Consider the following 10,762-nt stretch of genomic DNA (forward strand, 5'->3'; position numbering starts at 1 on the left):
CCTGGTCTAGCTGCTTCATTTAAAGCAGTCCACCATAAGTGAAATGATTCATTACTGAAAACAGAAAAAAGCTAAATATGTTGAGGTGAATAAGCAAATTTAAACCATGATGATTAACAAATTATTTTCCCTTCATCCTATTTTGTTAAGTTGCTTGTTTAATGTGAATTATTGCAACTTCAAAATGGGAGATTGAGTTCTAGTTCCTCTCTGAGTACAAAGGCCAGCTGGGTGATTGTGGGACAGTCACAGTTTCTCAACCCTAGGAGGAGGCAATGGCAAACCACTTCTGAAAAACCTTACCAAGAAAACTGCAGGGACATGTTTAGGCAATCTCTGAGAATTTGACACAACTGAATGAAAAAACAACAACCCACAATTGTATTTGAATCTGTCAAAATATTTGTACTTGACTGTCAAAAAATTGACTGTCAAAAAATTCAGAATGAGTGGCTTTAACCCTTCAATCCATAATCATGGGTAGCAGAATCAAATCCGACACTTCACAATGTTTTTGTTGTCATATAACTGTTTGAACAAGTTTTCAGCGCTGAGAGAAATACAAGTGTTTGATTATGTGAAATCTCAATTTAACAAACTACAAGCTTTGGATGCAAAAGACTAAATCTCCATCTAGTCATTCCCCCATGAAATTACAAACAAGCCTGCCATATATATAATATTTTGGAAGAGGAAGTTATATATTAATTTTACAATACTATGACCAAATTATGTAAAGTGCCATGATGTACATTTGCATTTAACACATTTGGAATATGACTTTATTCCATTTTTTTTCTGTGAAACGAGGAAATTGGATTCAAGACTAAGCTGTGTTCCTATCTGTCTTTGTTTCTGCACTGTCCCCTTGACATACATTCATTAATTTCTATTCTTAGCAAAACAATACCTCTCAATTTTTTTCCACTGTGGCTGTAAAACACTTAAGCTTAGAGATACTGGAATTGAAACTGAGATAAAAGGACTATGACTATTATTTTGTTGATGTCTACTTAGCTCTATGGGCAAAGATATTTCTGTGGCAAACTAGTGGCTTTTGACTTTGAATAAATATGTCTAATTATCATGCATTACACCTATCAAAAAACAAAAAAAGCAGAATAAATTATTTCTCTCAGCTACAAAGTAGGGATTACTGTTTTTCCTGAAACTTTCTCTAGTCTTGACTATAAAAATCATAGAATAGATATAAGCTTCTAGGTCAGTTATTTTGCTTATTTTGTCAAGAACAGGGAGTTAAAACCTAATCATTACATAAATTACCTCAGTATTAATATTGTACTCAATTAATCCATAATTGCTCTGTTCTTCAGATGTTAGTATTATGAAAACCTATTCCATTAGCCTTGTATTCCAAGTTTGTAGTGACAAACTATGTCAAATAATTGGCTCTTTTTAGTTATACCAGCACAGAACTGTATTACCTTTTATAATTTTACAATACAAGGTACTCAGGGAATCCTTTTTAAAAGTAAGATTAATAGAGGAACATGTGTTTATCACTGAGGCTTTTCCTAAACAAGGCTTAAATAATGAGAAACGTCAAAGCATTCCATAGAAAAAAATATCAAAGAAATTTGGGAATGAATCAAATAGGAAGTTAAACTAAGATTCTGGAAGAAAACATCTGCAACTGATGAAAAAAAAACTTTTTCCAGAAAAAATGTAGCAGTTGTGTTGAATATTAAGAAATGCACAATTATACCATTGCCATTATTAAAGAATGTTTTCTATTTCTTAAAATCGAATTATTTACAGTGATGTATTGTTTAAGAATCATTAATATATTGCACATAATTTAAATTCTTTAATGTCATTCTCTACAAAGGAGTTAAATTATCATCAGTACTGACCTTACATATTTTAGACAGAAGTGATGCTCCCGGGTATTTCAAGAACAAGATACTTAAATAGATTAAAAAGCTACAGTTGTATCCTCTCAAAATTCAAACTGAATCAAGGTTACAGTAGTGGCTTTCTGTTCTTTCACAGAACATCCAGATGATAACACATCACAGAGCTGTGCAAATTGTGGTTCCAGGAAAAGAAACAACTACCTCCTTTTTCCTGCACCACTTTTTCCTATTTTACTGCTACTGCCAGTAGACTTGCTGGAAGATTTTGAAGAAAAAAGTCTTGTCATAAACTCTGACACATCAGGCAGCTCATGGTTAGAATTCAACATATTCATGGATTGCTCCATTTCCTAAATACATACAAACAGAGGAAAGTAAAAGAGAAAACCATTTCTAAATTATACATTAAAGAATATACAGTGAATTTTTACACTTTGCATTTGCTCTCTATCACACAACCCCACTACAGACTCCTCTATACAGCCAGTGTGAAGAACTTAAAACAAAATTGTTACATATATATAGGAAAGAAACTACTAAAAGCAAAAAAGCTTAAAAATATGTCTAAAGTAGTCTTACAGGAAAATGTTGATTCTTACACATTTTGAAAAACTGAAAAATCTCAGTTCTAAGTGTTATTTTTTCTTATAGCTTTTCTTCAAACAAATGAGCAGAGAGATATCACCCAAGCACAATAATTGACTATTATGACATTTCAGGATCTAGACTAGAGTGAAATGGGAATAACCTGAAAATAACTTGATACCTGTAAAGAACTACTGAAGACAAAGATAATTCAGAGGAAATAAAAATTAATACCAACTGAATCCCAGAAGCAGCAGCCAAAGGCACACAGTAAGCACCACTAAATATAGAAGATTTAGTAAACACCTTGAGTCTCCATTTTGTTCTAGCCCTCCGCTATTCGGCACAATGCATGGTGAAAGGACAATGAATTAAAATAATGTAAGAAATATCATACTACAGCTTCCTACTATTGTGAATTTATCAAAAGTGTGGAAATTCTTGCTGAAATCATAATGACAAAGAGAAGGAGAGGACATCATGACGTGGCAGAAAGTTTAAGAGACTTATACTCAGCACAGAAACTGAATTCCTTTTAACCAAGGCTAGTTAAAACATTTTTATTAGAAATCAGTACTAAACAATTTGCTACAGTGAATGCAAAAGGGCTCTTCATCTAACATCAGAGCAGTTCAAAAAATCAAATCATAGTAGAGCACCCATGCTCAGGTAGCCATAGATGTTCTGTCCAGGACTTTGCTTTTAATTAACAATGTTTACTAGAGCTCCCATATCCAAAAAGAAAAAGGAAAAAAGAGTATGCTAATTCCTAATAGGAGTAAAAGAAAGTTTAGGCAGCAAGTGCCTTTACTGGTGGCTAAGGAGTAAAAGCTAACATCCTCCAAAATAAGCTTTGATGAAATATGGGATAAACCCACATGGAAAACAAATCTGCTCTTCAAGATTTCCCATTCAATCATCAAATGAGGACATTAATTCTCTCATGGGAATGCTTTCTTGATTTGACTTTGAGATTCAGAGCACACCACAGTATTTTGTGTAGGTGGGGAGCACAAAACTGCTGAAATTAAGATTATCCAGCAAATGTTTATCACATTTGGATTTCCATGTGGGGGTTTAACTAGGCTGGTGCCTGGGAGAAGGATATTTTTGTTTCAGGTAAGCTTCATAGGATGTGGTGAGCAGGCTACTATCATTTTATGAGAAAGGCAGCCATACGGGTCCTATAAATAAATGTCATTTTACCACATGATGCTATCTCCATTTTCTTTAAGCCCATCCTATATATCATAAGCTTTTGGGGGAATGCAAATAAAACATGGGAAAAATTAATCTCCTTTTATGTCATAAACCCTACTTTCCAGTAATAATTTCCATATTCTTTTCATTGTTGAAGTTTTTAGCTCAGAACTATATTTCAGTTATAGAAATAAACCAAAATCTCACTATTATATCTGACACTTTCCTGATTCTGTATATTATATATCTATATCTATACCTATACTTACATCTATATCTAGATTCAATATTTGCAGTTTTCACTTTTGCAAAGCTTACTCACCCGCCTCATGTCAGGATCACTTGTATTGACAACTTTAGGTAATAATACAAAGATTAGCAATGGAAGGATCATCATCATAACCTTAAACAGAAAAAATTCAAAAGGTATTATTAATTCGTTAACCATTTGATGCTTCAAATAAATCACTCCTCTTCAAAACTACCATAGTTTTGTGAACGATCGAAAACAAAGTCATGAAAATAAATTGAATATATTATGACTAATCTGAATTCACCTAATACTTGACCATGATCACTATTTGTTTGATGTTAGCTAAAACTACTGAATCTTTCATAACAAAGTATGGTGATCAGAAATATTCAAGACACAGCTTCATACAATTCCTTAAGACTGAGAAAAGGTTACCTTAGGGTTACTTAAGTTACATTTATCAAATGTGTTCTAAGTAACCAGAGATTACAAATCTCTTGGGATTATAAAGCATATTTGTTCTTTACTATATTGAAAGGAAGGATCAATACCAAATAGTAGATACTATAACAGATTTTTTTCTAAAAAAAAATTAAAATAATGAATTTGAATGTAGCAGCAGTATAAAATATTAAAAGCTGTTCAATAGTGTAACTGTATTTTTCAGAACTTTGTGGGCACTAACTGAAGGAATTTAAGAAGAATTTGGATGGCCATTATCAAATAACCTGTAACTGAATTTCGCAATGGCGTTCTTGTCTTAGTAATAGCACTGGATTATACAACTTTTAAGATTCTTTCAAATCTATGATTAACAGATTGATTTTATTATGAGCTCATTATCTGCAATCATTTTCCCTATAATTCTGAAGTCACTTTTAATATGTAAAAAACAAGTAGAGCCACTCATCCAAAAAGTTATTTAGACGCTATGATTTTATACCTACAAAAATCAAAATAGTGCAAGCAATGGTATTCCTTGTGATACTCTATGGGAACAAAACCTGGACTGTGAAGAAGTAGGCTTGAAAGAGTATTGATACTTTTGAACTTTAGTGTTGGAGAAGACTCCTCACAATACTGTGGACAGACAGGAAACAAATGGAACAAATCAACCCTTCAAGGCATAAATGACAATATTCTACTTTGGACATATTATGTGAAGACCTAGCTCTCTGGAGAAGGCTCAGAAAAGTGCAAGGAAAGAGAAGAGGGTGATCAGCAGCAACATGAACGGGCTCAGTTACTATAGTGACATGTGCAACATTGAAAGACCAATTTAGGAATATATCATCATGAAGAAAACATTTATGTGGTCACCAAGAGTTGACATCCAATTGATAGCACATAATCAACCAAACAGGAACTACTCAGATTATCTTATGGAAACCAACCTAGTCCAAATGCCTAATTTTAATCAGTATTCCAGGTTTCTAAGACACGACCAAATCTATCTGTAAAGTTTTGCTTTGTTTTTATACTTCACAATTGAGTTCAATATTAAATAAAATGCCAAGTTAAACGTTGTACACATTTAAGTTATTATATTAAATTTTTATGCTTCAGCAGCTTTATTTCAACTTTTATTTATATAATATATAGTATTAAGATACATTATTTTTTGCAAAAAGAACCTATTTGTGAGACAGAAATGACAGAACTGCAATCTTAAACATATTCTTAGGAAAGACTTAGGAAATGAAATTCCTGTTTAGTTAATTCCTCTCAATATATTTTGTGTCAGTCTCCAACATACTTATCCGAAAGTGAATATATCTACTCCATGCATTTCCTTACAGAAAATATATAATTTTGTTTATGTCAGACATAGCACCGTTGACATTTCTTAGAACTTACAACATACTAAAATCACCAAATAAAATTCTGAATAATTAAAACACACAATTAAAACCCACAATAAAATAAAAAAGTTAAAACTTGTTTAATATGTAATTTTTACAAATGGAAAAATAGTCTGATAAACCTGTTTATGTTTACACGATTCCATACATACCATGGGGTTCATTAAAAAGTCTGTCCATCCCCAAGACTCTCTCTTTATAAAATATGACGGAGGCCCAGAAGATTTCATTTGAAGAGGATATGGCAATCGAACGACTTCTGATGTTTTGATATAATTCACATATCTTGCTCTGAAATAAAAATAAAATAAAAGTGTGTTCTATAGATTTTTAAATTAAATGAAACACATTTTCTCTATCAATACCTCTACACTGTATCCGATGACAATGTAAGTAGCGCACATCAATGCATTTCCACTGAAGAGCCTACAGTTAGATTAAATGCTGCTTATTTGCAGATCAATGTTCTTAGGACAGCAGTCTAAATTATTATTATTTATTTCAGTAGGAGTCTGCACTGTATATAGAGTTGCTACTAGGTTGCTATACAGATAGCCTTCGAATTATGATGGCAATTGGGACTAGAATTTCTATCACTTAGATTGATAGTCATAAAGCACAATGTTACATCACTGCATTGCTTAGTGACAGCAATCCCAATCTTCTTTGCTGCTGTTTACCAATTCTTATCAGTTGTTACCCAAAAACCCACCCTGGTCCCACTCTCAGCTTGGTCCCTACCAGCCCTGAGATTTGATAAAATATGGGACTTCCTCCTCTTCAACTCCCACCACCTATTTTCCCATCTCTAACCTTTTAGCCATGTTGTATTCTGCCACCACACTTGTGACAAAGCGAGGCTGCTAGCAGTAGTAGGTAGGTGGCCATCCGAAGGCAGTCATAAATGCAGCTGAGCCCAAATTATGTTCATGTAACCATGGGTACATTGCAATAGCTGAAATCCCCATGTTCAGCATCATTGTAATTTTGAATTGTTGCTGAACCTTAAAAAAGACTACCCTACCTGAATGGATTTATATTTTCCAAACTCTGGGGCTTTTCCTACAATTTATTAATGCAAGAGAAGCTTGAGAATGATTTAACTAACACTCCATTTCATCTATGGAGATATTGTACCAGGTACCACAACAAGTCAACTATAAGTAAACTACTTCATACAAAATTCATATGAAATATTAAAGCTGTAATTTTAAAAAATTCACGTATTAAAGCTAGGTTTTATTTCTTTTTAAATATTTAACAATCATATATGCAAGATAAGTTCAAATTGTTTATATAATTAAAATATGAATATCAACACAGTCTTAGCAATAAAATTATGGCTGCATTAACATACAGCAATAAATCACCATTTGTTTTAATCATTATTTATTAAATAGGCCAATGAACTAGTTTACACAATATTCAATCACATTCAATCAAACCAAGTTTCATAAGCCAAATGATTTGATTTATATATTGTGATAAGCCAAAGAAACAAGTCTATATATTACATATTAGAATGTTCATTAACAAATATTTTATCCCAATAAAAATTGAACACAAAACGGCTATTTGGATTTTTGACTCACTAGATCTTAACTTCTCAAAAACTTTTCCAAATGTAGTATGTTGTATGTAGATATTAAAATTAAGCTTTTCATCTCATAACTTACAAAATATATTAACTTATTGCAATATGAAATTTTAAACAGTTCACCTCATTTTTCCTCTTGAAGTAATATCTACCCGTACTGGTTCAAATTTGTAAGCTGGAGATATAACTTCAACAACGTATGATCCAGAAGGAATATCATGAACAACGAAGCTTCCATCTGTCCTGGTAAAATAGAAAAGAGCCAAACATATAATTCTATCACAGAATGTTTTCAGAGATAACACAATGATTTTAGATTACATACCACAAAAAAAGTTTTGCTTAATCAGTTTAGAGCTATATTTCAGACTATTAGACTCTCTGTGTTAAGAAAATAAGATTATAATTCCTGCCAACATATATGTAGTACAATGGTCTTCATTACTAACAAGTGACAGTGAACTGGTATAGCAGGGCAGTTATGAATACAAGATAAAACGTTCTAGTATCTAGTTTCTATCTCAGCAGAAACACTAGGCCTGAGACAAGCTGCAAAAATCACTGAGCGTTTTGGCTTGCCCACCCTATAAATTGGAGCCACCCAATGAATATGATTGGTAGATTGTGCTTAAATATATTTAAGTATAAAATTCAGAAAATGTAGTTATCCCTTATATTTCTAAGCTACTCTACATTTTTAATCAAAGTGAATAGACTTTAAAAAAAATACTACTAGTCATAGTGGCTGTAAAAGGACATAAAAACAGTCCCACTGCATCAGGACAAATTTGACATCATACCCCCAAAATTGGGTTTAGATTATTTGCAGATGAGAGCTCAAATTTTTAAAGCTCATCACAGCCTTAAAATTATACTATTTTATAAATAACAGTTTGCAGATTCTTGCAGCTAAAAATTTGAAGTTTGGGTTATTTTGAGGATTGGCTTATCTGTAATTATATACAGCATTTTAAATTCCTTCCAATTAGCTTGATTGGATGACCACTGGTCCCACTATTTTAAGAGAGAAAAAATATTAATATTTAATAAATAAAATAGCAAAATTCTCTGGGAAGTTTACAATAAATCTGCCCACTTTCTTTTTCTAAGCTAAAATTCCAAATCTACTATCCTTTTCTTGTATGGAACGTATTTGAGTCCCCAAATCATATTGGCATCTTCTACATTTTTCCAGCTCTTATTATTTTTCCAATATGACCACCAGAACAGTACATAGTTTTGTAGATGTAGAAGCATTAGACTTGTAGAAGAACATTGCAATGTTGACAGACACTGTACATTTGAGCCAATATCTTCACTGAACTAACCACTAGGATTCTAACCACCTGGATAGACATCAGGCTTTACCAGAACTCATGTGAAGTTAGGTTTTGCTCTGATGTACATCACTTTACACTTAATGAAATCTTAATCAACCATACAGTGGAATATATTCATTTCTCAATATCAGAAGCAACCTGATTCTGTGTGCATGTACTTCTACTCTGCAGGAATTCATTATGTAATACGAAAAGCTGTGTTAGCATTTCAACACAGAATATAAAAAAGAGGTTAATGCACCCCTTAAAAGCAACTGCCCTTCTGGGAGGGGCATAGGGAGAAACTTCCCCATCAATATAATGTTTAAAGATACCACAATAATATAACTAATTCAATTTTTGACACTTGTAGTTCTAGGTCCAATTCTGATTTACCATTAAGAACAAAAACATAATTAACGGTTGGATGCATGACATTGTATGTCCAGGTTTTAATAAAGACGTACTCTAAAACAGGTTGGTATTAATATTTTCAAATAGCCGAGTATGTGTGTGGAAACTTATCTGCAGATCAGAAATACAAGGATATCTGAAACTGAGCAGTTTGTTCTGCCTCAGAGCCGAAAACCAACAGTAAAGATTGAGAGGTATGCTTTGTGAGGCCGAATACGTTTCGAAAAAGCTGCTTGTGATCTTCCCAAGGAACAACCCAACCCACACACACTGTGACACAATAAATATGCTCTAAAATTTGTCTTGGCCACTCTGCCTTGACCTAATCCAGGCCAGCTTTCCCTCAGCCTGCTCTCTGGTATAAGATTTTAAGACAGAAAAAAATAGTAATAATGGGTAATCATCTCTAGTATTGTTGTCTCTGTCTAAAGCAGTGTTTCTCAACCTTGACAATTTTAAGGCATGTGGACTTCAACTCCCAGAATTCCACAGCCAGCATTGCTGGCTGTGGAATTCTGGGAGTTGAAGTCCACATGCCTTAAAATTGTCAAGGTTGAGAAACACTGGTCTAAAGAGACAGGAAGCTTTAAATGTTGATATAATGTATATCAAGCCTTCCTTTTAGAAACTCCCTACTCCAACTTTTGCGGTCAATTAGGATCAGCTGGGAGAGCGACTGAACTTCCAAGGCTAAGGATCAATTGGAAGCAGTCTCTCCCCAGGGCCAAACTCTCATCTACAATCTGCTGGCTCTCCAGGCAAAACCTCCCTCGACACAAGCTTGACTCCACGGACACAACTATGTTGTTTACTTGACAACACCAGAGAAGTACATCTTGCCGGTGTCTTCAATTCCTCCTTTAACACGGCGGGGTTTTCTGGTAGTCTTTCACCCAGGTACTAAGTGCAAAACTTGCTTAATACCTATATTAAGTTTTGCCCCGGGGTTAAACATCGTTGTCATTCCGCTTCTGACGTGACTTTGCCCCTTCCTGGTTGCCTAATTTAGCCCTGCGGAAGGCTTAACTCAAGTGTTTCTCAACCTTGACCATTTTAAGGCATGTGGACTTCAACTCCCAGAATTCCACAGCCAGCGTTGCTGGCTGTGGAATTCTGGGAGTTGAAGTCCACATGCCTTAAAATGGTCAAGGTTGAGAAACACTGGCTTGACTACAAACCGCGGCCAGCCTCCCGGGGGCTCCCCGAAGAGACGCCGAGGATCCGGAGCAAATCAGAAACCAGCTCTCGACCTGCTCCGAAACGCAGCGGGATCCCCCTCTCCCCCCACCCAACAAGGACCCCCAGACGGGGTCCGCACGGCCAGACCGGGGCTGGGAGAGAGACGACGGCTGACGACGGTTACCGCCACCGCGGCTGCTACTCACTTGAGGAAGCCGACGTGCTCCTCCCCGTCCACCAGCACTCGGCCCCCCGCGATCCAGTCTTGGGGCTTCACCCCCGGCACCACCGCGCGGCCCTCGATCTTAAACCTCTCGCCGGCGCCGAGAGCATCCCCGCCAGCACCAGCACCAGCGCCACCACCACCGGGCGTTTCTGAAGCCCACGAACGCGAGGGGAACTGTAACAGAGCCGCCAGCACTACAACCGTCCCGAGAAGACCAAAGGGCCTGGCCGCCATGATAGCTCTTGCGCCA

General features: G+C 35.3%; 1 protein-coding gene across 1 annotated transcript; it reads right to left on the reverse strand.

Annotated features, from left to right (window-relative positions):
• Positions 1–1,808: 1,808 nt before the first annotated feature.
• Positions 1,809–10,762, reverse strand: EMC7 (ER membrane protein complex subunit 7). The gene is made up of 5 exons (XM_015825798.1): positions 10,493–10,762; positions 7,498–7,617; positions 5,930–6,068; positions 3,985–4,065; positions 1,809–2,227 (listed from the first exon to the last, which is right to left on the reverse strand). Exons 1-5 carry the CDS (start codon positions 10,744–10,746, stop codon positions 2,075–2,077), a joined length of 747 nt encoding a protein of 248 aa, XP_015681284.1. The 5' UTR covers positions 10,747–10,762; the 3' UTR covers positions 1,809–2,074.

Source organism: Protobothrops mucrosquamatus, unplaced genomic scaffold (genome assembly GCF_001527695.2).
Source record: "Protobothrops mucrosquamatus isolate PMUCROS unplaced genomic scaffold, P.Mucros_1.0 scaffold_202, whole genome shotgun sequence".
Taxonomy (NCBI): Eukaryota; Metazoa; Chordata; class Lepidosauria; order Squamata; family Viperidae; genus Protobothrops; species Protobothrops mucrosquamatus.

What these genes read in the sequence shown, in the direction of transcription:
- EMC7 (XM_015825798.1), bottom strand. Translation starts at nt 10,746, where the DNA reads ATGGCGGCCAGGCCCTTTGGTCTTCTCGGGACGGTTGTAGTGCTGGCG. An exon ending in GAGCACGTCGGCTTCCTCAA is followed by an intron (nt 7,618 to 10,492) that starts GTGAGTAGCAGC and finishes CTATTTTACCAG; the next exon opens with GACAGATGGAAGCTTCGTTG. An exon ending in ACTTCAAGAGGAAAAATGAG is followed by an intron (nt 6,069 to 7,497) that starts GTGAACTGTTTA and finishes TTTTTATTTCAG; the next exon opens with AGCAAGATATGTGAATTATA.